This window comes from Eretmochelys imbricata, chromosome 6, assembly GCF_965152235.1.
Source record: "Eretmochelys imbricata isolate rEreImb1 chromosome 6, rEreImb1.hap1, whole genome shotgun sequence".
NCBI classification, from domain to species: Eukaryota; Metazoa; Chordata; order Testudines; family Cheloniidae; genus Eretmochelys; species Eretmochelys imbricata.
Genome location: NC_135577.1, coordinates 10416017 through 10443786, shown reverse-complemented (window position 1 = coordinate 10443786; position 27770 = coordinate 10416017). Strand labels below are relative to the sequence as shown.

At 50.2% G+C, this 27770-nt stretch overlaps 1 protein-coding gene across 3 annotated transcripts in view; it reads left to right on the top strand.

The window, feature by feature from the left end:
* Window positions 1–27770, top strand: part of CTNND1 (catenin delta 1) — a 60309-nt gene that overhangs the window by 16342 nt on the left and 16197 nt on the right. For all 3 annotated transcript variants that reach the window (XM_077820779.1, XM_077820776.1, XM_077820777.1), the window contains 8 exons: window positions 13114–13232; window positions 14297–14607; window positions 16837–16908; window positions 17958–18116; window positions 18405–18937; window positions 26279–26742; window positions 26827–27010; window positions 27420–27537. In XM_077820779.1, coding sequence (XP_077676905.1) covers window positions 14413–14607; window positions 16837–16908; window positions 17958–18116; window positions 18405–18937; window positions 26279–26742; window positions 26827–27010; window positions 27420–27537 — 1725 coding nt within the window. In that variant the 5' untranslated portion in view covers window positions 13114–13232; window positions 14297–14412. The remainder of the gene's footprint in view (window positions 1–13113; window positions 13233–14296; window positions 14608–16836; window positions 16909–17957; window positions 18117–18404; window positions 18938–26278; window positions 26743–26826; window positions 27011–27419; window positions 27538–27770) is intronic.

The window sequence follows — 27770 nt, the reverse complement described above, 5'->3', positions numbered from 1 at the left end:
CTTGTCCAGGTGTCAGTCTCCTTTAGTTGGGATGGAGCTATTTCTGTGCTCTCAGTACTGAAGTGGGGAAGTTGATGTTCATGGAGGGGAGTTGGTGAGGTCATCTCCCACTGCTGTGTATGACAGACATCTTGCCACTATGGTTCTTGGTCACTGACCCCATTGCTGCATCTCAGTTCTCAGGTAGCAGTTGTGCAGTAGTTCTCTTGCAGCTTTCTGGCCAGCTTTAGACTATTTTCTTCTGAGTCAGACCTTGTCAGAGTGATCCCTGCATTTGGGGCTTCAAGGCTTGGAGCCCCTACGCTCAGGGAACCTAGAAGCTTCATCTCTAGAACACAGTGAACAGCCCATCTTGAGTTGGATGAACTGGTCTGAACGCACAAGTGGCAGGGGCACTGCAGATCCGCTTTAGAACGCGGGCAGGCTTTCACATGTAGAGCCTTTCGTGTGCTGTGGCACCTAGTTATCTGACAGATCTCTGTAATTCACCCTTTCCCTAACTTGTTGTGTAAGCCACAATCTGCTAGGTTAATCTGTAAATTCTTGGGTTTACATTCTCCACTGTAGCATTCTGTGGAAGGCCTGAGTTCTGGAACCCACTCCTTCCAGCAATGTACACTGGAGTCTGAGTGACTAGGCATATCTCTTTAGTTATTCCTCTAAAACACCAGGTTCTTCCTCGAGTGGTTGTTCATGTCAATTCCAATCAGGTGTGTGCGCACGTGCACAGTACTGGGAAGATTTTTTCCCCCTAGCAACAAACATAGGGTTGGGCTGGGCACCCCCTGGAGTCGTGTCTTCATGATGTCCAATATAGAACCCTACCAACCCTGCACACACACACCGCCCCCAACCCCGGTTTCTTCTTACCGCCAGTGATTGTAGCTGGAATTTCCCCTTGCTCTTCTCTTGCTTCAGCAAGTGGATTAGCAGTACTCTGTACGCTGTGCATAATTAGTTTCCACTAGTTAGTATAGTTAGTTTAGTAGCTTCCTTAGAAGTTTTAGTTACGGGGGGTTTCCTCCCCCATTTTGTTGCTGGGGAATACCATGATTCCTGGACTTTAAGACTTGCCAGATCTGTGCTAAGCGCATGCCAAAAAATAATTCCTACACCTCCTGCTTAAGGTGCGTTGGTGAGGGTCACCAGAAAGACCACTGCAAGATCTGTCAGGAGTTCTGACCAAGAGCCATCAAGGAGAGGGAGAGTGCGTTATGGAGGCAGCTCTCCAATCTCATTCGGACCCAGGCACCACGGATCCCAGCATGTTGTCTTCACCGCGGAGCACTCGGGCGCCAAAGAAAGATGCTGGCAGGGAAGCTAGGCACTGTTATGCAACCTCTTCGGGGTCATTTGAGCCTTCAGCACTGGTCCCCAATCGGTGTCACAGAAGAAAGGTCAGAGAGAGGTCGAGCTCCTTCAGCAAAACCGAGGGACCAGCCACCAGTGACACCTCAGTCAGGCCACAACTCAAGGACTCAAAGTGGGGCCACATTGTCTCACTTGGGCAGGAGTCAGTCTAGTCCTGGCCCGTCCTCACCATGCCCATCGGAGCATCTACCGCTCCCATCCACCTCTGAGGCGGCACGGGACCTATTTGAGGCTAACAGTGCCGTTCTCTCCAACAAGACAGGAGAGTGTCCTGGCACTGCAGGTCTCATCTAGACCCCCCCTCATCATCTCTAAGGGAAAGCCAGAAATGATAGCATGCCAATTCCCATCACCTCGGCCAGCTCCACCATAGAATCATAGAATATCAGGGTTGGAAGGGACCTCAGGAGGTCCTCTAGTCCAACCCCCTGCTCAAAGCAGGAGCAAGCCCCAATTTTTGCCCCAGATCCCTAAGTGGCCCTCTCAGAGACTGGCCTACTAAACCCAGGATTGTGAGTTCAATGCTCAAACCACTGAGCTATCCCTCTCCCCATCCAGAGTGTGTAGTTGGTCCCCTGCTTCTTCATGCTCTACATCAGGAGGAGCAGCGCCACCCTGGTCTTCAGAGTCGGACTTGTACAGAAGAGCAGAAGATCCTCCTTGCAGCACCGTAGGCGGTCTCTCCCAATCCAGTGGGCCCTTCAGTGGCAAAATCCACAGCAGTGGCCTTTTTGTACTCCGTGAGCCTTCTATCAAGCCCAGGGTCGGGTGCAGTGTTAGTGGTCTCCATAACGTTCGTCCCAGAACCAGTGCCTCAGGCGTTAATGCCGGCACCTGCAGCACTGTTCTTGGCACTGGTGCTGACTGTGGCACCACAACCAACTGCTTCGGCACTGGAGGTATCAGCGGCCCCCATTGCAGCCTCGGTGCAAGACACACCCTCGGAACCAGCACTGATACCACCTCCGTCATTGGTGCCAGCTGCCATGGTGCCCACAGGAACCCCAGCGCTCATGCCGCACCAGACTCTATGCCAGCACAGACACAGCATGTCTCTTGCACCTGCGGGACCAGGCCAGCCTTCCGCTTTTCCCACTGGGTCAAGAGATCCCTCTGGTGGGTCCGATAGGGAACAACCACCTACCCTGGTGGTTTCCTCTTCCTCTTCACCAGTTGAGAGCCTAGTAGGCACATTGGAGCCTTCTAGACCTGGGACTACTAGAGTGTTGCAGGAGCTGCTGCGCCGAGTTGCCCAGGGTCTGGGCATTAAGGCAGAGGAAGTTGTGGATGATGCGGACCCTATGGTGGACATCCTGGCTCCCTCTGGCCCCACCCATATCGCTTTACCACTAATAAAAACAATAACGGACATGAACAAGACCCTTTGGCAGACCCCAGCCTCACTGCCACCTACGGCCAAGCGCAATGAGCACTAGTACTTTGTGCCCTTCAAGGGCTATGAACATCTCTCTTATCATAGAATATCAGGGTTGGAAGGGACCTCAGGAGGTCATCTAGTCCAACCCCGCGCTCAAAAGCAGGACCCATCCCCAATTAAATCATCCCAGCCAGGGCTTTGTCAAGCCTGACCTTAAAAACCTTTAAGGAAGGAGATTCTACCACCTCCCTAGACAACGCATTCCAGTGTTTCACCACCCTCCTAGTGAAAAAAGTTTTTCCTAATATCCAACCTAAACCTCCCCCACTGCAACTTGAGACCATTACTCCTTGTCCTGTCCTCTTCCACCACTGAGAATAGTCTAGAACCATCCTCTCTGGAACCACCTCTCAGGTAGTTGAAAGCAGCTATCAAATCCCCCCTCATTCTTCTCTTCTGCAGACTAAACAATCCCAGTTCCCTCAGCCTCTCCTCATAAGTCATGTGTTCCAGACCCCTAATCATTTTTGTTGCCCTTCACTGGACTCTCTCCAATTTATCCACATCCTTCTTGTAGTGTGGGGCCCAAAACTGGACACAGTACTCCAGATGAGGCCTCACCAATGTCGAATAGAGGGGGACGATCACGTCCCTCTATCTGCTGGCTATGCCCCTACTTATACATCCCAAAATGCCATTAGCCTTCTTGGCAACAAGGGCACACTGCTGACTCAACAAGGGCACACTGCTGACTCAACAAGGGCACACGCCCAGCCTGTTTCCCTGGAGGTGGACTCTGCTAACCAGCAGGAGAGACATTCAAGACCCTTTGCCCAAGAATAGGGACGCCAAAAAATTAGACCTTTTTGGGCAAAAGGTTTACTGCACAGGGGGACTGCAACTCTGTATATCCAATCAACAGACCATCGTCAGCAGATACTCCTACAATGCCTGCTTGGCGATGGCTAAATTTATGGAGTTGTTCCCCCTCAGACTCCTGCACTGAATTTTCAGCTTTGGTTGAGGAAGGGAGACTGATCTCCAGAGCCTCCTTTCAGGCAGCACTGGACAGGGCAGATGCAGCAACCAGGGTTATGGCTACTGGTGTGGCCATGAGAAGGGGCGCATGGCTCCCGGTTTCTGGCCTCCCCTATGAGGTACAGCAAACTATTCAAGACCTGCCCTTTGAGGGTGAGACGCTCTCTTTTCTCAGAAAAGTCTGACCAGTGTCTGAACAGTCTTAAAGATTCCAGAGCCACCCTCAGGTCCCTGGGCCTCTATACTCGCTCAACACAAAGGAGACATTTCCACCCACAGCCCCAGCAGCAGTTTGGTCACAAAACAGCCAACACAGGTCTAGAAGGAGGAATCTTAACGCCAGGGGAAGGTCATGCCAACCTTCTGGACAGGGCTCAGGACAACTCTAGCCATCTTCAGGGTCCAAGCTGGCCTTTTGAAGGCCTGCTTGAGGACGGTGTAGCACACCTAACAGTGGATACGCCCCATCTTACCTTCTCATCCCCAAAACCCCCTTTCTACCGTGCATGGTATAGTATCATCTTGGACTGATGGGTGCTCTGCATGGTAGAGGGGATACTCCATCAAATTCTGTGCCCTTCCTCCCTTCCACCCCCCTTTCCCCGTCCCTCTTCAAGGATGCTTCTCACAAGCAGCTCCTTAGGAGCAACTGCACCTCCTTGATCTCTTTAGGGGTAGTGGAGGAGGTTCCTCAGGAACACTGGGGCAAAGGCTTCTATTTCTGGTATTCCCTAATACCAAAGGCGGCTTCAGACCCATCGTGGATCGCAAGAACGCAACAAGTTTGAAGAAACTCAAGTTCTGTATGGTCTCTTTGGCCTGACATCATTCCCTCATTGGATCCAGCAGACTGGTATGTCGCCCTCAACTTGACGGATGTATACTTTCATATCGCGGTCATCCAACCCCACAAGAAGTACCTCAGGTTTGTGGTGTGGTAGCAATTTACAGTCCTTCCGTTGGGCATGTCAGCAGTACCTCTTGTCTTCATCAAATGCATGGCAGTCATCGCTGCATTTCTGCGCAGGCACTGGGTACAGGTGTATCCTTACCTCGACGACTGGCTGATCAAGGGCCGCTCCAAGACTCAAGTGGAAACTCAAGTCGGATTCATCAGAGCCACCTTCGCCAACCTGGGTCTTCTAAACGAAGCGAAATCCACTCTGTCCCCAGTCCAGAGGATGGAATTTATAGGGGCAATATTGGACTCGACCCAGGCCAGGGCATACCTACCGCAAGCAAGGTTTCAGGCCCTGATTTGAGACCTCAGATGGTTTCCCACCACCACAGCAAGAAACTGCCTGAGGCATCTTGGTCATATGGCTACATGTACCTGTGTAGTGCAGCATGCTAGGCTTGGGCTTCGACCACTTCAGTTGCGGCTTGCGTCCGTGTACTGCCTGGCCAGAGACAGCCTGGACAGGATAGTGACCCTGCCTCGCCTGGTCCTCAACTCCCTCCTGTGGTGGCTTGACCCTGGGGAGGTATGCTCAGGCATCTCCTTCACCAGTTCACAGCCATCTCCGTCACTAGTGACGGACACATCAGACTTGGGCTGGGGTGCATATCTGGGAGACCACAGGACTCGAGGCCTCAGGCAGATCTGGCTCTCCACATCAGTGTCAGAGAGCTGAGAGTGGTGCTTCTGGCGTGCCAGACCTTCCGAGCATGCTTAATGGGACAATGTATATCGGTCATGACCGGCAATGTTCTATATCAACAAATGGGGTTGGGGGGAGGGGTGCACGCTTCTCTCCTATGCCAGGAAGCTCTCATGCTGTGGGACGTCTGTGTCGAACATTCAGTACACCTGCAGGCATTGTACCTCCCCGGAGTACAGAATGAGCTGGCGGACCACCTCAGCCCACTGTGTCCTTATTCCTGTGCTATACCCAGTCATGTTGGGCTTCTCCAAGACTCAGCCAGGCACCCTTCTGACCAAAATTACAATCCCAGTGTTTTCCACATAGTAGCCCACACAAGAGAAAAGGGTCAGACCTGCCATTACATTGAGGGAAAGGGCTATGACACCCTGAAATCTATGATCCCACCTCCCCTCAGGGGGAGAACCAGTACTGTAGAGAGATCAGTGTTCCCCAGGCAGCCAGAGGGCAATTAACAAGATGGTGCCTTTGCTTCCCTCTACCCACAGTGGAACATATCTGTGTGAGCAGCACTCCAGACCATGCAGACGCCCACATGTCAGTCTGGTTCACTTGTTCAGGCTCTGACTCAAGGACCAGACTGCATCAAACACTCAGTCCACCAGATCAGGCCTATCAAGTATCCATGACTAATGGATAAAAACACCCTCACGCTGGCACAAGTACTCCCCAATCAGAAAAAAGGTACAATCTTCCTCCAGAGGAGTGTGTAACATGGAACCCTGGCATAGCTACGGGTGGTTCCTTTGCCTGGCTGTTGAGATTTCAATCTTCCAGAGGCGGGGCTTTCCCTAGATAGGTCTATTTGCCACTCAGTAGAACAGGAAGTGCCAGCAGTTCTGCTTCTAAAATTGCAGCCCGGGCTCCAGTGCAGATGCGTTCCTCCTCCATTGGGGAGGTTGCCTCCTATACGCCTTTCCACCCATACCATTCGTTTACAGGGTACTCCTCAAGATCTGGAGGGAACGAGCTCAGGTCATATTGATAGGGCCATGCTGGTGCTCTCAGCACTGGTACACCTCTCTCCTAGACATGTCCGTAGAAGCCCTGATCACCCTTCCACTCTGCCCGGACCTTCTGTCGCAAGATCACAGTTGTCTTCAACATCCAAACCTCGAGTTGTTTCACCTCATGGTGTGGAAGCTCCATGGTTAAATCTGATGGAGCTTTCCTGTTCAGGCCAGGTTAGGCAAGTACTCCTTGGCAGCAGAAAACCCTCTACAAGAGCCACATACCTTGCCAAGTGGAAGAGCTTTTCAGTCTGGTCAGTGCAGCACCATTCGCCCCTGACATTAGCCTCAGTGCCACTTATTCAGGACTACCTCCTCCATCTGAAGCAGCAGGGCTTTCATTATCAATAAGGGTGTACTTAGCTGTCATCTCGGCCTTTTACCCGGGTGAGGAGAGCCGCTCTGTTTGCTAACCAGATGGTCAGCCAGTTCTTAAAAGGACTCGACAGGCTATACCCTAATGTCTGTCAGCCTATCCCTGCCTGGGACCTCAACTTGGCCCTCTCTAGACTCATGGGAGGGGGGGGTCCACCTTTGAACCGTTAGTGACATGCTTCCTGCTCTACCTCTTACAAGGTGGCGTTCCTGGTAGCAATAACCTCAGCCAGGACAGTGTCTGAGCTCAGGTCCCTAACATCAGAGCCTCCTTACACCGTGTTCTGTAAGGACAAGGTTCAGCTCAGGCCCCATCCTGCTTTCTTCCTGAAGGTTATTTTGCAATTTCACATCAACCAGGACATCTTTCTCCTGGTATTCTACCCTAATCCATATTCTAGTGGCAGGGAGCAGAGGCTTCACTCACTAGAAGTTCGCGAAGCGCTACCTTTCTACATCGAAAGAACAAAGCCATTTAGAAAATCAGTCCAGCTTTTCGTGGCAGTGGCAAACAGAATGAAGGGCCTACCTGTGTCCTCACAACGCATCTCCTCCTGTAGCACTCGTGTATGCAGAACGTGATCCAACCTTGCAGGGGTTCCCACACCCCCGATCACCACACACTCCACCAGGGCGCAGGCTTCGTCAACAGCCTTCCTGGCCCAGATCCCTACTCAGGAAATCTGCAGAGCAGCGATGTGGTGGTCCTCCATCCACACCTTTACCATGCACTATACCATTACCCAGCAGGCCAGAGACATGTGGCCTTCTGACGAGCAGTGCTCCAATCAGTGGAAGATTCTGTCCCCACCACCTGAACTTGGGCTTGTGAGTCATCTGGTTGGAATTGACATGGACAAGCACTTGAACAGAAAACTCTTACTCACCTTCTCGTAACTGCGGGGTCGGCAGGGCTCTATACTGGATGCTATGAAGACACGACTCCAGGGGGTGCCCAGACCAACCCTACGGTTGTTGCTAGGGAAAAATCTTCTGGCTACTGTACACATGTGCACCTGATTGGAATGGACATGAACAACACCTCTCTAACGACAAGAGTTACGAGAAGGTGAATAACTGTTTTTTGTCACAAAAAATTTTTTTTGGTGGCCTCAAATTTCAGCCACCAGCTCTTGCTGGTGGCTGCTCTGACAATTTTTCGTAAAATACTTAACTCTAGGAAAAACAAATATGCCCACATACATGCTCAAATTGTAACTCATTTATGTAGGGTTTTGGTTTTTTTGCAGACTCAATAAAAATAATGTATACTTTACTGGACCAAAACTGAATAGAAACACAATTAAGGTGCTTTGCATGTTTTTCCTGTTGCGCTTTTTTTTTTTTTAAAAAAGACTTGCTAGCTACTAAGTCTGTTGTTAAAAGTGATATAAACGTATCAGTTTTCACAGCAGACTTAATCAATTCTGGGAAGATGGGGGACAAATTAAGTTCTGGATGGGGCTGTGGGTAGGGAGGCAGCAGAGGTATGTATAGGAGGCAGCAGGGGGATGGAGCCTGCTGCCCACCACCCCAGGGCTGAAGCCCAAGACTCACTGAACCCGGGAAGGTGGGGAACTTCCACCCAGCTGCCTACTTCTCTGGCATTTGTGGCTCCAGGGGAGAGGCTTTGGCCACAATAAAAGCCCCTGGTAGCGGCATTTGAGAAACTCTGCTCTAAAGTACTCAGGCCATGTCTACACTGGCACTTTACAGTACTGAAACTTGCATCTCTTAGGGGTGTTTTTCACACCCCTGAGCAAGAAAGTTTCAGCGCTGTAAAGTGGCAGTGTAGACAGTGCTGAGAGCTGCTCCCCTCATGGGGGTGGCTTGCTTCACACCCCCCCCACACACCCACACACTGGGAGAGCTCTCTCCTAGCGCTGGTGCCGCGACTATGCAGCTGCATTAAAGCACTGCACTTCAACTTTGGTAGTGAAGATATAGTCTCAGTGTTTAGCTTCTCAGTAGGGATTATATATGGAGCAGAGGGGGTCTTGATGTTAGCCCTGAAAGATGCTAAGCCCTTATCTTACTCAGTTTGCATTTATAAATCCGAAGATTCTTGCTACCTGTGCAAAATAAACCATTGTGGAGATGTACCTTGGGGGTGAGGGGTAGTGTGTCTGTGGGGGTGGGGGGGGGATGTGCGCGGTTGGTTGTTTTTTGTTTTAAGGCTGACGTGTTTCCAGGTAAATGTTTTGTTTTGGGTCCAAGTGTGTCATAAGCCATTTTTAGGGGATCACAAGGCTGTGGAAGAGGAAGGTTTTGCTGCATTTCCTAAAAATACTCAGACTCTGGGTTTGCCGGTTTCCTCGGGAAGTTAGTTCGACCCCATAGCTCTTCCATGCTTTGTGATCCACATCCACATCTTTGTGGAAGAGCACAGCTGTCAGTGGTTCATAGATCAAAATTTGGTCCGATGGAGCTGAGGCTTGATTTTGCTACTGCTTTGAAGATTAGGACCAAGTCTTCATACTATCATCAGAAGCTGAGGGCTTGTCTACACTGGCAATTTATAGTGTTGCAACTTTCTTGCTCAGGGGTGTGAAAAAACACACCCCTGAGTGCAGCAAGTTTCAGTGCCATAAAGCACCAGTATAGACAGTGCCCCAGCCCTGGGAGCCGTGCCCCTTGTGGAGGTGGGGTGGGTGGTTTGTGTTTGTTTTTGTTTGTTTAAAAAAAAAAAAGTGTTGGGAGAGAGTTCCCAGTGTAGACTAGCAGCCATTGGAGAGACTGCATGAGGTGCTGCTTCACTGTATGAATTAAGGGTAATGAGGTACTACTATTCATGGGTGCATCTCAGAAAACTGCTCTCTTCAGATACACTCGAGGGGTATTGGAGAGTGGGTGTGGGGAAGGGTGAGTGGGGTGTTCTTGGTGTTTGAAAAGTGGGAGAGACGTAAGGCTGAAGGAGCTGCTTCAGCCTTGCATGCAAACAAAGTTTAAGGGCATCTGTCTGAAAATTTCAACCTCTGAGTGCTGAATATGGTAGGATGCTGCTATACTGTGGCGTGAATGGTGTCTGGCATTAAGGTGTTCTGCATGTAATCTATTCTAGAACTGCTACTGCTTAGTGCTAATGAAAACCTAGATCTTTGAAGCCTATACAGAAGGAGACATCAAAAGAAGCAATATTCTCTAGTGGCTAAGCCTTAGCATGGGACTCAGGAGGGTCTTTTCCCCAGCTCTCCCACTGACCTGCTGGGAAGCCTTGCACATGTTGCTTTGCCTGTTTCACCTCCCTGCCCTTTGTCTTGCCTTTTTTAGATAGCTCTTGACCTGAAGGGCTTATACAACTCGGCGTATATACAGCACCTAGCACAACAGGACTCCAAGGTGCAACTGTGATAAAGGGGTAATAACCACGAACGCTTGGTTTGCCAAGGTTCCATGTTACACACGCTCCTCTGGAGGAAGATTGTACCTTTTTTCTGATTGGGGAGTACTTGTGCCAGCGTGGGGCTGTTTGTATCCATTAGTCATGGATACTTGACAGGCCTGATCTGGTGGACTTGAGTATTTGATGCAGTTTGGTCCTCAAGGCAGAGCCTGAACAAGTGAACCAGACTGACATGTGGGTGTCTGCTTGGTCTGGAGTGCTGCTCACACAGACTTGTTCTACCGTGGGTAGAGGGAAGCAAAAGCACCATCTTGTTAAGTGCTCTCTGGCTGACTGGGAACACTGATCTCTCTACAGTGCTGGTCCTTCCCCTGAGGGGAGATGGGAGCATAGATTTCAGGGTGTCATAGCCCTTTCCCTTCATGTAATGGCAGGTCTGTCCCTTTTCTCTTGCGTGGAAAACACTGGGATTGTAATTTTGGTCAGAAGGGTGCCTGGCTGAGTCTTGGAGAAGCCCAACATGACTGGGTATAGCACAGGAATAAGGACACAGTGGGCAAGGAACTGAATTCTTGCCCCTTCTCTTTGTGTCTCGCAGCCTCTAATGTGAAGGAGACAGGAAGGAAACTGCCTCATTACTGCTACATTCCCATATCTTGTACATCATACTCCTAACCATTCTGTTCATTGCATTAAGTTAGGAACTAAAGAACTGGCTAAATACACCTGTTAAAACCAGATTCCCAAAGGGCATGGGCTTGCTAAGTATTCTGTTGTGCAGATCCGTGCCAGTGACAACAGATGCCCATTCAGTTGGGCCTAAGCTGGCAGCTAGGCAGAAGGTTGCAATATCTTTTAGGTATCTCTTACCATAGTATTATGAGCACCTCACAATCTTTTAAATACTTATCCTTGCAACATCTCTGTGAGGCAGGATGGAGCTATTAGCTGCTCTCTGCCTCAATTCCCTCCTGTACAATACAGATAAATGACTCACCAGGGTCCGTACAGGAAGTCTGTGGCAGAGTAGGGACTCGAACGCAGGGCTCCCAAGTCCTAGGCTCATCCTCTTCTCTCTGCTTTGAAAACTACCTATTCCACATGGCTAACAGGGCAGCTGATACCAAGGGGGAGAGGATTGGGAGCTGTTACCACAAATGTGCTATGAAGAGACAAGAGTAGCTGTCTAATAACGACTCTGCTAGGATTGGGAGGCAGACACCATAAAAAAAAAGTCTTTGGGGAGGGGGTGGCTTTTCTCTAGGGTGGAGCACAGGGCAAAATTCTGCTCTGAAAACTAACATTGGAGAAAAATAGGCCAAAGGTTCTGGCAATGGCTTTCAGAAGCCCCTTTGCTGATGAGACCCAAGGGGTGTGATTTATGCTCAATCCTTGGAGAAGGAGCTGGTTGTCTGTGTTTCACTGGCTAATAGATAGTGAAGGGGGAGGAGGTTTCTGTCTGTCAAGTCAGCAGTGCTGCCCTGTCTCAAAGTTTTGGCTTGCAGTCTCTCTAACTACAAGTCTGTGTCCTCCTCCCCTGTGCCCCAGTACCCCATAAATGCTGGAGCCCATGGGCAGCCTGGGGCCCAGCCCTCACCCTTGCTTAGAGTGGCAGTAGAAAGTCACTCTCACCAACCATTTGGGGCTAGCAGGCAGCCTGCAATCACTTCTCTCTGAACAGACTTCCTTCTTTCTCACCCCAGAACCATGGTGCTGGAAGATAAAGCAAATTGATTTGTGCGTTGGGAGAAGAGGCACGTGCTGGTGGGGATAGGTGTGTGCGTGCCTATCACGGTCTCTTCTGCTCATGCTTCGTATGTGCCCAGCAGTAGAACTGGATTTTTTTTATTGGTGAAGGAAGATTACAGGGCGGAGGCCACCAGATGTTAAAATGCAGTTCAGACTGTCTCCAAAGCAAATTGAAAATCTCTTGCTGGGCTCAAAGTCCTCTCTGTGCTGTAGTGCCTGATAAGAACTGAAGCCAAGAAGGCTATTGTATGTCTGAAGAGGTCTTGGACAATGAAGGAATAAGACCTGCTAAAAGGGGCAAGCCTGGTTTGGTTTTACTGTTACAAGTAAAATGACTGGAAGGCCTCTGCTTTAGAGATCCGTGCGTTGGAGTAACTGGGTTTGCTGTATATTAGGTTTGAGGGGCATAGGTGGAGCCCAGGGTTGGAATAGCAGGGTGCAGTGGGCTGGGGGACATCAGCAAGAATGGGGCAGGGCATGCTTTGGAGGGGAAGAAATACAGCACAGACTTCCCTGTCCCTGCACCCTGTGTCTGTTTTTCAAACAGTGCCTATGTCTTCCTTGTAACTTTGGTGCACAGCCCACTCTCCACACACTGGTGTCTTGCTGGGGAGAGTGGGAAAGTGAGCCAAGGCAGCTGGTGCAGAGGCCAGACTAGCCCTGTCATGGTTGTATCTGTTGCTAAAATATCTTAGCAGACATGCTGGGACGTGGTCTGAGATGGGTGAAGGAGGGGCCCACCCCTCTACATCAGTGTAGGTTTCTTAGGAGAGTGGGTGCTGAGGGTGCCAGTGAAAGGCTACCTTGTCCTGGTAAACTAGTGGGAATGCATCTGGATGACCGTATGAAGTAGTGGGGACCAGCAACCTTTGGAATCGGGTAGGCAGCACTGGGGCAGGTTTGGTTATCACCAGTTTGCAGGAGGAAGTAAAGATCTGCTGTGTTGGATGCTGCACAAGATGTGTACAGCTGACCCCGAGGAGCCCCCACTGATGAGAGGCATTCTCTTCTCCCATGACCATCCCCATCCCTTGCAGAAGGGGTTGGAAATGGTACTTGAGGTCACGTTGAGCAATTCCATGTCCCTCCCATAATCCCCTTCACTACTGTTCAGTTCTAGCCTGCCATCTGTTGCCTCCCTCCCTGCGTTACGTTCACTCTGGTTTTCCCTGACTGTCTCTACAGCTCTCTTACCTCCTGCTTCCTCACTGGTGGTGGCTGGGCTGCTTCTCCCATGATTTTTTGCATCTAGACCTGGCTGTGCTGTGCCTTAGCCAATCAAATCCGACCTTCCTTCCTTACAGGTGTGTATGGAAAACTATTTAAATATTTAATTAAACTCTTTGATTTCTTCCTTTTTTCACTATATGTAATGTAATTCTCTGCAAATACAGAAGGTGGGTCAGAGGGCAGTGCGACTCCTGCCCCTTTAGGACTTAGGGTCACAGATGTTCCTCACAGGTTGTCTGACTGTCATAGGCCTCACTGGGTTGAGATTCATAAAGTTAATGTGGAAGCTGCATGTTCTTCATGGGGCAGGGACCCATTAGGGGAGCAGTGTCTAATGGGGTTTGTGAAACTCTGGACTGAATTAGCATGGACTGGGTTGGGTCTCACAGGTCAAGTAGGTAATCCTCTAAACTGCAGCACTCTGCCTCCATCAAAGAATGGGGTGGCAAGAAGCCTCTCCCCTTACCAGAGCAGATACCCACCAAAACTCTAGTCAAAACACCTCCCTAGAGGGCCTCTTCTCACCTGGAGCTGGTGAAGGAGCCTATGATTCCTCTCTCCCTTCCAGCCAGACTTATCACCACCTGTCCTATGACTGTCTCACTCACCCTTCCTTCCACCAGGTCGTGAGAGGGGAGTGTTAGATGCCCCTCAAATAAAATGGGAGTGTTTTAAGCACTACTGGCTTTAGAGATTTCCCTCTGGGCTACTTACTCATGCTTCTCTCTTGGTCAGGGTTGGCTCCCTTCCTATCCATCAGGGGATCCTTTCAGATGAGAGAAGATTGGCTCTGGCAAGACTGCACTGGGGCAAGGGGGTATAGAACTGCCTTGCCTGTACAGATCCTACCCTGGTGAGGCCTTTGTGAGAAGGGAGACTGAAAAGTCTAATTCCTAGACTTGAAGGCGGGAGCTGCTGAGAGCACAGATCAGGGTTTCCTGTAGTAGAGGTGACACTACTGCCATGTATGGCAGGACAGTTGCCCTGGCCAGCCACTGCTATTGTCCCATGGGAAGGGTGGCAGAATTGACACTTGCTCTTTCTTTGAGTGCTGAGAGAACCTGGCCTTGGGATTGATATTTCATCTGTCTCCTCTGATCTCTTCTCTCCTTCCTTCCCTCAACTGTATGTCGTGAAGTGAGGGGCTCCTTCCCCTCTTTCTTCCCCTCCAACCCGTCTGACGCTGGTTTTCTCACACGCCCCGTGCCCTACACCCTCCCTCCTCCCCACCCCCTGTGTGGGGCCCTCGTCACCATGGACGACTCGGAAGTGGAGTCAACTGCCAGCATCCTGGCCTCCGTCAAGGAGCAGGAGGCCCAGTTTGAGAAGCTGACCCGGGCGCTGGAGGAGGAGCGGCGCCACGTCTCGGCGCAGCTGGAGCGCGTCCGGGTCTCCCCGCAGGATGCCAGCCAGACGATGGCCAACGGCACCCTCACCCGCCGGCATCAGGTAAACCCCCTTGGGGGAGAGGTGGGCTCGGCAGAGCCCTTTTTGGCTGCTCCTGCATGAACTGTGGTGGACGCGGGAGGAGTATTTGGCAGTCTGGCTCCTATCAGAGTTGCCCTGCCCCCTCCCAACTGGCACCAACTGGCTCACAGAGGAGCTGTCTCTGCACCTAATAGATTTGAGTAACTGCTGTAAGAACTTACCAGATGAACTGCAGGTCTGGGGGCGTGAGGTGGCATTGCTTGACCTCTCACTGAGGCACAGAGGGCCCTCCATACATCTGAGTGTAGGATTAGTGTGCTGGGGAACAGCTGCATGGGCCAGCCTCCATAGTGCTGTAGACTTGTGGATTGGGACTCCATGACAGATGCAGCCCTGCCCAGAAAACCAGGGGCCTCTGGCTCCCTTGCCCCAGAAGCCCTATAACTAGTTGTGAGGCCAGAGGTACTGGCGTCTCTGCTCTTCTGGGGTGCTTGCCTGGTACCCTCTATAACCTGATGACGTGACGCCTGTTGTACAAAGTGCCCACCCTGGGGACGTGGCAGGCAGAGCCCAGGAACTCTCACAGGTGGCTTTGAGTGGCACTCTGGGCTCTAGCTAAGTGCCACTTCTCCCCCCCCCCCCCCTGGAAAAAAAGAAATCTGCTGCTGCACCAGTCTAGAGGCCACGTTGTATTTGTGGCCCCCACGGTCTCAGTATCTGAGTACCTCATAATTTTCAATGTACTTATTCACCCCCTAGTGTTTGGTGTGGCAGGCAGAGCTGCTGTTATCCCCATAACTCCAGATTGGGAACTGAGACAAAAAGATCAAATTACTTTCCCAGGCTCCCGCAAGTGTAGTGTGGCAGAGACCTGGGTTCAATACCCTACTCTGAAGTCCCAGGCTAGCACCTTTAAACACTGAGTAGTCAGATGGGACAGGCCAAGTGCCAGGAGGGGATGAGGGAAGAGTCTGCCTGAGTCTCCAGGGCTCTTAACTTACACTGCAGCAGGCAGTGTATCTGGCTTGATCTCCTTTCTCTTCTTGTGGCTATTTTACGCTCTGTACTGTTGGGGTTTTGTTAAGGGGTAGAAGTCAAGACCTTCTGTGCCCTGTTTTAAAGGGCAAGAGGACAGCTGCACTGGCAATGCACAGAGGGTTTGGTTGTCTAGCTGAGGATACTGGTGCTACTGACAGGTTTCAGAGTAACAGCCGTGTTAATCTGTCTTTGCAAAAAGAAAAGGAGGACTTGTGGCACCTTAGAGACTAACCAATTTATTTGAGCATGAGCTTTCGTGAGCTACAGCTCACTTCATTGGATGCATACCGTGGAAACTGCAGTAGACATTATACTGCTGTTTCCACGGTATGCATCCGATGAAGTGAGCTGTAGCTCACGAAAGCTCATGCTCAAATAAATTGGTTAGTCTCTAAGGTGCCACAACTCCTTTTCTTGGTGCTACTGAGAAACTTCCCAGGCCACATTGGAGTTAGACAAGTGGATTTTTATTCTTCAAAGTGGCGGGGTGGGGGAGGAGAACAGTTCTCTGGGCTGTAAGTGGGAGGAGAAGTGAACGTATATGAATATTATAGGCAGTGAAAAGCCATTACGCTCTGTGGTCTGCTTTTGACTCTCCACGCTGTTCCCTCTAATTTCCCTGAAATGCTGGTATGTCTCATCTGGTGGCCTGTGGCTTCCACATCAAAAGAAGATGTGAAATGTCTTGTGTCTCTCTCTCTCTGTCTCTGATGGAGTTGGGGTGTGTGTACCCAGAAGGGGGCCTTAGCCCTTCTGGTAGGAGGTACATGGAATTCTGAAGAGTCTGGCCCACCATGTGGAGCACTGGGATGTCTGGAGGGTGGAGCACTAGAAATGGCTGCTTTTAACCCCTCTTGGGGACTCCCCAGGCTGCACTGGGGAATAGCATCGGTCTCCTGCTTGGCTGTGTAGCACAATCTCTGCAGCACCATGCCCTTCACCTAAGAGATTGAGATCTCAGGGCATGGAATCGCCCTGGCTGCTCTTTACCACCTCTACCTGCTGCTAACCTCTGGGGCACTGGAATTGGATGCTGCTGAGTCTGGAACTGAGACTAGGGTGTGAGGCTGTCAGTACTGTCCTTACAAGGTGGAGTGGGGCACTAATCCCAAGGGCATGAGGCCTGGCCTTTCTTGCTTGGAGGCAACAGGACGATGCATCCTAGGCGATGGACTAGGAAGCATTATAATGAGCTGATGTGGCTTGTTTCAGAACGGCCGTTTCCTGGGCGATGCTGACTTGGAGAGGCAGAAATTTCCAGATCTGAAACTCAACGGACCACCGGTAAAGGACTTCTGGGAGGAGCTGGGATCTCTTGTTGGGGGCAAGGCCTGAGTTCAGGGGCACAGTGGCTGGTTTTTCTTCCTTGTGGAAGGGACCCATCTTCTTAGGTGTTGCTGGCAAGGCTTCCCCACCCTTATCTGTGCCATAGTGCATTCTCTGCAGCCACCAGCAAGCAACAGTGATGCCAGGGAAGCCTCTCTCCTTTGGGTAGATGTTTTCTGGCTTTCGGCAGAAAGCCCTACCACAAATCCCTTCATCCTGGGCACTCCTCCCATTTCACTGCTAGGGCATATGCCCTGTAGTAGAAGCTGGAGGGATGGGGCTTGGCCTGTGTGGTGGAGAACTGGGCTCTGCAGGCAACCACATACGTGAGGGGCAGTGTCAGCACAGGGCCAGTCTCCTCTTGTAGCTAGTGGTTTCCATTTAAAGTGTGTGTGGTGGGGGAGATCCTCCCCACTGTGGTGTGGGTAGAAAACTCTAATAAAGGGCTCCTGCTACACCCAGGTAGTTTGTTATCACTCCTTTAAATGAGAATGGAAGACAGGATCCTACAGGAAACACAGAACAGTCCTCCAGGCTCTGAGATCCTCTTATTTCCTTTATGCGCCACCTCCCAAATGACACCGATCTCCCTCCCAACAAGGGGACCATGCAATCTGTCTTCCTCCTGCATCAAGCTGAAGAGAGCACCCTGCTTGGCTTCCCCCCACCCCCTGGTCTGGCCACCATTGCTGCCAGGCTGCTGCTCCCCAGATGCTACTGCCTACTGTGCCAGCCTAGCACAGTGAGAATTGGGTCGGGGGAGCATCTGGGGCCTGTGAGGGTGGGGGGGCAATGACAGGTGACCCACCTAGATCCTTCCCCCAACCCACTGGTGGGTTGGGACCCACTGTTTTGGAAATGCTGCTCTAGCCAGGAGATGGCTCAGTGCATCCTTGCCTAGATGGTACAGATAGAGAGCTAAGGTCGTGGAAATGCTGTCTCCTGTGGGTGGGATCTGGCACTGTTCACAATCTGGGCTGACTTGGTGTGCTCTTCCCTCATCCCAGGACCGCAGCCACCTCCTCTACAGCACGATCCCCAGGATGCAGGACCCAGGCCAGATTGTGGAGGAGACGTATACCATGGAGGAGGACCCAGAGGGTGCCATGTCAGTTGTCTCAGTGGAGACATCTGATGATGGGACCACCCGGCGCACAGAGACCACGGTGAGGGACAGTAAAAGAAAGGGGACTGTCTTGTCTTCAGTAGTGTTGATCTGGCCTGCCCTCCCCCAGGGTTGGTGAGATGGCCTGTACACTAAACTCTCTATCCTACGTGTTTCTGTAGCACTGTTAACTGAAGCTGGGGATGAGGGCTACTGGTCAAGATGGAGGGGCACAAGCAGAGCTGGGGGAGTTCAGGCCTGAGACAGCAGGGGGGTTTGGATGATTAGGGGACATCAACAGCCCTTGCATTTGTGATCTGAGAGCATATCCTTCTCCCTATCTCTTCAGGTGAAGAAGGTGGTGAAGACTGTGACCACGCGGACAGTACAGCAGGTCCCCGTTGGGCCAGATGGGTTACCTGTGGAGGGTTCTCCTGTCTCCAATAACTACATCCAGACAGTGGACAGAAACTTCCGTAAAAATGGTAATGGGGGGCCTGGCAGCTACATGAGCCAGCCTGGTACTGCCACGCTCCCCCGCAACTATCACTATTCAGATGGCTACGGTCGCCCTTATGAGGATGGCTACCCTGGCAGCGACCACAGCTATGGCAGCCTGTCCCGTGTGACCCGTATCGATGAACGTTATCGTCCCACCATGGATGGCTACCGGGCCCCCAGCCGTCAGGATATCTATGGTCCCCAGCCACAGGTGCGGGTAGGGGGGAGCAACGTGGACCTGAACCGCTTTCACCCAGAACCGTATGGGCTGGAGGACGACCAGCGCAGCATTGGCTACGAAGACCTGGACTATGGGATGATGCCGGACTATGGCACGGCCAGGCGGGCGGGGACTCCCTCAGACCCCAGGCGGCGACTCAGGTAGGAACAGCAGGCTTTACACACTGTAGCTGAACACTTTTTCCTCTGAGTATTATTCCCCTCTTCTCTCTCCTCCTCCTCCTCCCCCTCCCCCCCCCCGTGCCCAGCAGTGGGTGATTCCAACAAAGGTGTGAACCTCCATAAGGCAACTATTAATAGCTTGTGTATGTGTTGGGGCTGTGGTGATTACTCCTGAATGTCTGAGCCTAATTGTCATAGCTGTGGCATCTAGTTGACTCTCAAATTATGCAGCTGCGGCATTTAACCTCCCTGCAGCAATGAGTACTAGAGTTATCGTGCACTGTCTGGAGGCTTTTGTTCTGGACATACTGTCTCTTGATCGCGTGCCCCATGGTTTTGATGTTCGGCAAAGTTTAATGAGGGAGACAAGGACCGATTGTGAGTCCTAAGATGCCTTGATCTCTCTCTCCTTCCCCAGCCCCCCTTTGCATTGTGTCAAGATGCGCCCTGCCAGTTTGGCAGGGGTTTCTGTTCCTGTAAGCCTGGCCCTATAGCAGGGGTGGGCAAATTTTTGGCCCGAGAGCCACATCAGAGTGCGAAACTGTATGGAGGGCCAGGTAGGGAAGGCTGTGCCTCCCCAAACAGCTTGGCTACTGCCCCCTGACCGCCTCCACCCCATCCAACCACCCCATCTCCTGACTGCCCCTTATCCAATGCCCCGGCCCCCTTACCATGCTGCTCAGAGCAGCATATCTGGCCGCTGCGCTGCCTGGCCGGAGCCAGACACACTACTGCGCTGCCCTGTATGAGCAGGCAGCCCTGCCACCCAGAGTGCTGGCTGTGGGAGAGGGGGGACAGCGGGGGAGGGGCTGGGGGCTAGCCTCCTGGGCCAGGAGATCAGGGGCTGGGCAGGGCAGTCCCGTGGGCCGGATGTGGTCCACGGGCTGTAATTTGCCCACCTGTGCCCTATAGCCTGAGTCTGCTTGGGTTGGACAAAATAAGTTTGCTGTCAAAGGCTGCATTTTGGTTAATGCCACTGCACAGCAGCATCAAATCTGTTGTTGTTGCACATTGATGCAAAGACGTGAACGTCTCCGCAGAGTGTTGACTTAAACTTGCAGCTACTGCTGAACTGGGATTCTAGGGTGTGAGGGGTCAGGCTGGAGGAGGATTGATTCCTGGGCAGGTGGCTGACTTGGGGTGCACAGCGTCTTGAAGGAACACACTGGGGAGGAGAAGTGATCAAATCTAACAATAGCAATTGGATCCTCTGTGCCTTGTGCAAATCAGTCACTTCCCTAGCTGATTAGCCAAGTGCAGCTTTGACGGGATGACTGCACTCTGGGGTCCTATAAAAGTCTGGCATTGCTGCTTCTGTGACACTGTATTGTCCTAGGAGTGCTGCTAATGTACTATTTACACAGAATAAACTGAGGAGCCAATGTGAGGAAGGGAACCAGACAGGAACATCCCCACAGGAAGTTGTTGCCTGTACTTCGATGCTATCTAAGTATTTGATGCTCCAACCTGCTCCAGCATGTGTGGTTTAAAAAAAATAAAAATAAAAAATCTGTGGAAAGACTTTGGCTTTGTGCAAGGGACTTGGCTCCTTTTAGCTGAGAAGCTCTAGGTTTACTCACTGCCTTGGTGCTGCTGTGTCTGAGGGGGTCTGAGCCCCGAAGCTGAATGCTCAGTAACTCTAGCTCTACAACAACATGCATGCTAGTCTTTGATTGTAGAGAATGAAACTATAAAGGCCTGGTTCAGCATCCAGCTAACCCCACTCGCATCTCTCTGAGTCCTGAAGGTCACTTAGTTCTGGCTCTGGGCTGCCAAGGGGAACAAATTCCAAAGGCTAGAAGCCCTGCCACTCAGCGCCATAGAGAGATCAAATTTGCGAGTCCTGAGTCTGGACTAGGGATGAGAAATCTTTTCTGAGTAACCTGCTCTGCAGCCATTCTGGACTCTGGCATCTTGATGCCTTCTTATCTAGGCTGAGCAACAGCCCCTCTTCCATCCAGGTCCCCCACTCTGGCAGTCTGGGAGGAGTGGAAGGCTGTAAGATCCATACTCAGTGAAAGGAATGATACAGACAAGTGTTCTGGGGTTGCTGCAGCACTTGCAAAGGGCTCTCAAGCTCCCTGGTGGCTTTATGCAGACACCAAACAGGAAGGGGCACTGGATGAACTCTGTGGGGCCTGATCTGGGGAGAAGAAGCAGTGTCCTAGCACAGCCCCATGGGCTCTCATCTGGGAAGAACTGAACTCACTGAAGGGTCACGCCACGTCAGCATCCTTGCACCTGGCAGCTAGCAGTACTCTGTCATCACTGGTGTCACAAACTGCAGAATCTGTGTGGCTGTCATGCCCTTGTCCTCCAGCTCCCCAGCTGTGGAACAGGCTCTGTTTTTTATCCGCAGACTGGCTGATAAAGATCACAGAAATTCATGGAATCCAAGCGTTGTTGGAGTTGGCTCATCACCACTATCTCAATTACCTTTTTGTCTTGAATCTCCTGGTTTTGGGGATGGTTCCTGGCAAGATTAACAACCCCAAGATGTTTTTTTGAGCAAGGTCCTAAACATTACTTACTTTGAAGCGTGCTTGGCAAATTGCCGGCCTGAAGGAAGTCATTAACAATCCATCTTTCTCCCACCCCCGGTGTGCCTAGTGTCTCTACCGGCTATAATCAGCCATGACGGACATGGGTCCATCTTGCATGTCTAGTTGTAACTTGTTAAGCATGCACAAAACCTCAGGACATGAAACTGAATGAGATCAAAGCACTGTAGATGAATTCTTTTGTCCTTCGCTTTCCCATGGAAACACTTGGACTGTCCTGAGTCAATAGAAACAAGTTGACCTTTCACTGTAGCAAGAGGCATTCAGAACTGCCAGTGTCCTGATGCAGCCCAGCTTAGTGTGGATGCTTAATACTGAGCTGAACTGGAGTTAGATGTAACAGTTAAGGAGTACTCCGTCTTGACCACAGCCATGGCATAGGAACCAACTGTCTTCAGTGTGGCGTGTTACTGAGATCAGGTCTTGTGGAGCTAGAGCTTCAGCCTTTTGTCACAGACTGCAGAGGGTGACATGGCAGTCAGTCTGTACACCCTGTCACCATGGCACATGGCTGTGGGGCACTGGATTGCAGGGTAACCACTGATGGTGGCGAAGCAGCAAAATCTCCATTGCCCCAGAACTTGCCAATCAAAATGGCTTCCGAGGGTGACTCAAACAGAATTGCCACCCCAACAGGAGTAACTGGTCTGACCTGAAGCTGTACCACTGATCAGACCGTTACTCCTTTTGTCTAATACATATCCAGCATGCTCACCAGTGAGTGGAATCAGAAACCCTTCAGATAATCCATGGTTGTAATGTAAGAGTGGGCATGTCCTACGCTTGATCTGATGCAAAGAGACAACTGCATGATCAGTCAAAAACTCCTGTAGGCAAAGCTGATCCAAGGTACAGGACCTAGCTGGGGTCTTGTCCATACTAGAAAAGTTTTTGCAGGCGTAGCTATACCAGCAAGCCCTCCTAGTGTAGATGCAGCTTGTACAGCCTGGCATAAAGTGGTTTCTACTGGCATAATTTACACTAGTTCTCTGACAAAGTATATTGGCATAAAAGTTCTTGTCAGTATATAGGTATATCTGTACTAGTGCTTACACTGATATAACTGTGCTGGCATGTTCCAGGCCTGGTCAACACCTGTGTGAACACTGCATTGTATGAGTTTTGCACATGCAAGGCTTTTTAAGCAGCCTCTTACTGCAATGCCTCTTTCTTAAGACTGGCTTTACTTTTAAATTAGGCTGCTTAGATCTGCAATTCAAAGTACAAAAGGGCAAATCTTTTTTTTTTTTTTTTTTTGGACAAATACCTTTTCTGTTCTCCTAATAAGGGCAGGCAAGTAGGAGGATATTTTTGTGCCTGGGATGATAGATTTAATTTCATCATTGTAGGGATTGAAATAAACCAGGGCTGTCGCGCGATTAAACAGAATAGAATACCATTTATTTAAATATTTTTGCGTGTTTTCTACTTTTTCAAATATATTGATTTCAATTACAACACAGAATACAATATGTACAGTGCTCACTTTATATTTTTGATTACAAGTATTTGCACTGTAAAAATTTTCAGTGGCACTATAGTACTTGTATTAGATTTTCTTTATCGTGAAAATTGAACTTACAAATGTAGAATTGTGTGTGGAAAAAAACAAGACAAAACTGTGTTCGAAAATAAAACAGTGTAAAATTTTAGAGCCGGGCAAGTCCACTCAGTCCTCCTACTTGTTCAGCCAATCGCTCAGACAAACAAGTTTGTTTACATTTGCAGGAGATAATGCTGCCTGCTTCTTGTTGAAAGTGAGAATAGGTGTTCTTATGGCACTGTTGTTGCTGGTGTCGCAAGATATTTACGTGCCAGATATGCTAAAGATTCATATGTCGCTTCAACCACCATTCCAGGGGCCATGCATCCATTCTGATGATGGGTTCTGCTCGATAGCTATCTAAAGGCATGTGGACTGATGCATGTTCATTTTCATAATATGAGTCAGATGCCACTAGCAGAAAGTTGATTTTCTTTTTTGGTGGTTTGGGTTCTGTAGTTTCCGCATTGGAGTGTTGCTCTTTTAAGACTTCTGAAAGCATGCTCCACACCTTATCCCTCTCCGATTTTGGAAGGCATGTCAGATTCTTAAATTTTGGGTCATGTGCTGTAGTTATCTTTAGAAGTCTCACATTGGTACCTTCTTTGTGTTTTGTGAAATCTTGTATAACATGAAATATATAGCACAATGTGGGTAAAACAGCAGGGGACATACAGTTCTCCCCCAAGGAGTTCAGTCACAAATTTAATTAACGCTTTTTTTCATTTTTTTTTTTTTTAAATGAGCGCCATCAGCATGGAAGCATGTCCTCTAGAATGGTGGCTGAAGCATGAAGGGGCATACGAATGTTTAGCACATCTGGCATGTAAATATCTTGTGACACCGGCAACAACAGTGCCATAGAAATAGCTGTTATCACTTTCTGGTGACATAAATAAGAAGAGGACAGCATTATCTCCTGTAAATGTAAACAAACTTGTTTTGTTTTAGCGATTGGCTGAACAAGAAGTAGGACTGTGTGGACTTGTAGGCTCTGAAGTTTTTACATTGTTTTTTGAGTGCAGTTATGTAACAAATCTCCATTTGTAAGTCACACTTTCACAACAAATTATACTACAGTTCTTGTATGAGGTAAATTGAAAAATACTATTTTTACAGTGCAAATAGTTATAATAAATAAACACTTTGATTTCAATTATAACACAGAATACAATATATAAAAATGTAGAAAAACTGCCAAAATTTTTAATTTCAGTTTTAATTGCACTGTTAATTGCAGTTGATTAATCCAGATTAATTTTTTTCAGTTAATCATGTGAGTTAACTGCGATTAATTGACAGTCCTAAAACAAACCCAACGCAGTTGAGAAGGTTAACAGAACGGACTCGTCAGCATGTGTGCTATTTTTTACTCTGTCTGCGTCCAGCAAAAAGTGACATTAGACTTAGTCAGTATTGCTACTGGTTACCTAGGGCCCCATTGTGCTAGGCACCACATGTACAATGGAGATAGCCCCTGCCTCAAAGAGCATACAGCCCTGAATAGACCAGTCAAAGTATGAGGGAGAAGTATTGTTTCTCCACTCTGCAGAAGAGGGGTAGCCAAGATGTAGAGACTTGGCCAGGGTGACAGTGTCTGTGTCAGGACTGGGAACTGACGTGAAATCTCCAGAGTCACACTCCAGTGCTGTAACCACAAGCTGACATTCGTATAGGCTTTTCCCTTGCTAGTCTCCATGTAGGAAGACAGTAATTTTGTTTGTATTGCATTAGCCCCTAGGCCAGGATCAGCACCACATTCTGTTCAGGGAGAATGTTTTTTTTTGTTTTGCTTTTTAAGTGTGTGTGGCTCTCTCTCGCTCTCTCTCGCTCTCTCTTCAAAAAGAAAAGGAGTACTTGTGGCACATTAGAGGCTAACAATTTTATTTGAGCATAAGCTTTCGTGAGCTACATACAGCTCACTTCATCAGATGTAAGTGAGTTGTAGCTCACAAAAGCTTATGCTCAAATAAATGCGTTAGTCTCTAAGGTGCCACAAGTCTTCCTTTTCTTTTTGCAGATACAGACTATCACGGCTGCTACTCTGAAACCTTTTCTTTCTTCTCTCCCCCCCCATCCCCATCCCCACCCCCTCCGCCAGGGCGAACCCCTCTGATATTTGACTTCAAAATTAGTTATGTGAAAACAACTCTGTCCATATTTGGCTTCTCAAAGCATTTTGTGAAAAGCAATTTTGCACTTAAACTGTGTGTGTTTTGGTATCTTCAACGTCATTACATGACGACTCCTGGCAAAGGGAGGAATTGACTGTCTTGATGCAGCAGCAGCAGCAGTATTGACATTTTATTGTATCCCATAGGAATTGGGTATTCTTGAAATCTGATCCAGCTACCTAACAGGAGGCTGTACCCACTTAATGACTCTGTAATCGTCCTCTTTGCATGAAACATTTGGAACCAGCCTGGCAGAGGCTCTGGAGAACACTAAATAGGAATGATCCTTCGCTAGGGTGGGGAGAGCAGGCTTGATGACCTAATAGGTTGTTTCCGTCTCTGACTTATCTGGATTTACACTGGTGGCATCAGCTTGCCCTCTAGCGGCCAGAAGGTGGAACTGTTTCGCAGGCCGTTCTCTGTCTTAAAGTAGAGCTGCTGCTTCTGTGGTTCTAGGGTCTCTGGGGATAATCCCGACATGCTGATGTAACACCCAGGTGCCCTGACTTACTGTTGTCAGGTGCTCTAAGCCTAGTAAGATGCTGCCCCAAAGGGCACACAGGAAAGAGTAGCTGCCATTGCCCTGGGCATGGTCCTGCTATTGTACATTTATCTGTCCAGGCAAAGGAAGCTGCTAACCATTACATGGCTTAGGTTGAAGGGCTGAGGGGAAGAGGGTGTAGACCTGGCTGGCCACAGTCCAGCTCCAATCAGACAGAAACCCACATCTGGCCCCCTTCACCGCAATTGCCAATGGCTTCTACAATGAATAGTCTCCAAGAACCATAAAGACAGAATTACCCTTCTGTAGAGGGAAAGAGCTCTCTAGTCCTGGGGGCCTGTATGAAGGGATGCTGATGCTACCTGTGCAGAGGCGCATGGTTTCTAGTGTTCTCAGAGTCCCATTCTCACAATGGAACTTCTGTTAGCCTCTCTGGTTCTGCTGTTTCCCAGCGCTAGGGGATGGAGACTGAGGTCCACTCCCCTTCATGGAGCTCAAGCTCTGTTTCCCTTTCTAACTCCATTCCTCTCTCCTCTGCAGGAGTTATGAGGATATGCTGGTGGATGAGGTGGTCCCTGATCAGTACTACTGGGCCCCACTGGCCCAGCACGAGCGGGGCAGCCTGGCAAGCCTGGACAGCCTGCGGAAGGGAGGGACCCTGCCAGCCAATTGGCGCCAGCCAGAGCTGCCTGAGGTGATTGCCATGCTGAACTTCCGTCTGGACGCTGTTAAATCCAACGCGGCCGCTTACCTGCAGCACCTGTGCTACCGCAACGACAAGGTGAAGACGGAGGTGCGAAAGCTGAAGGGCATCCCAGTGCTGGTGGGGCTGCTGGACCACCCCAAGAAGGAGGTACACTACGGGGCTTGTGGGGCCCTCAAGAATATCTCCTTTGGCCGAGACCAGGACAACAAGATTGCCATCAAGAACTGTGATGGTGTCCCTGCCCTGGTGCGGCTGCTGCGCAAGGCCCGTGACATGGACCTCACTGAGGTCATCACAGGTAATGGGTGGTCTGGGAGTGGTTGCTGGGAAGGGGGACCTGTGTAGTGCCTTGGTCTCACTGGCTGCATGTGCTCTGTCTCAGGGACATTGTGGAATCTCTCCTCTCATGACTCTATAAAGATGGCCATTGTGGACCACGCGCTGCATGCCCTCACTGACGAGGTCATCATCCCACGCTCCGGCTGGGAAAGAGAGCCCAACGAGGACTCCAAGCCACGCCACATAGAGTGGGGGTCGGTGCTCACCAACACCGCTGGCTGCCTTAGGTATATGCTGGAGAGGTGACAGGAGGGTGGCATCTGAGCCTGTGGCACCTCAGGCTGAGCTTGTGCTGTAACTGGAATTCCCCTCCCACCTTCGGGAGGCTGGTGGCTTTTTCTTCATCATAGCTCTTTGGGGAAGGGGAGATTTCTAGACTTGGTATCTGGATGACTAGAGGCACTGCATGGCAGTGGTAGTGCTGGTGATGGGAAGATATTAATTGCCTCTCCAATGCATGATCAGTCCCTGGCGTGCCTTTTATGGCTTGTCTAGCTCATCCTTCTCTAGGTCAGGGAGAGACTTGGGTCGTTCAGCTTGGTGGGGAGCAGGAACATGAGAGCAATCTAGTCCTTCATATGCTCCGAGGTGCTGCCACTACGGCCGTCTCACCCTCCAATCTCTATCCCCCTCTAGAAATGTGAGCTCTGAGCGCAGCGAGGCTCGTCGGAAACTGCGTGAGTGCGATGGGTTGGTGGATGCCTTGATATACGTTGTCCAGTCAGAGATTGGCCAGAAAGACTGCAACAGCAAGGTAATGGAGCAACACTTTCCATCCCCAGTAGATGGGAGCATGTTGCGGGGGCCAAACCAGTGACTGTTCTGGCATCTGGCTCTGCTTTTGTTTCTGACAGTGCCTGTAGGAAGAGATGTAGTACTGACCTCTCTTCAGTCACTGCCTTTCCTTCCTGTGACTCTCCTTCCTCCTTTTCAGCATCAGTTCCCTTCTAGGGCCAGGAGGGGAAGAGATTCTGGACCCACCTGACG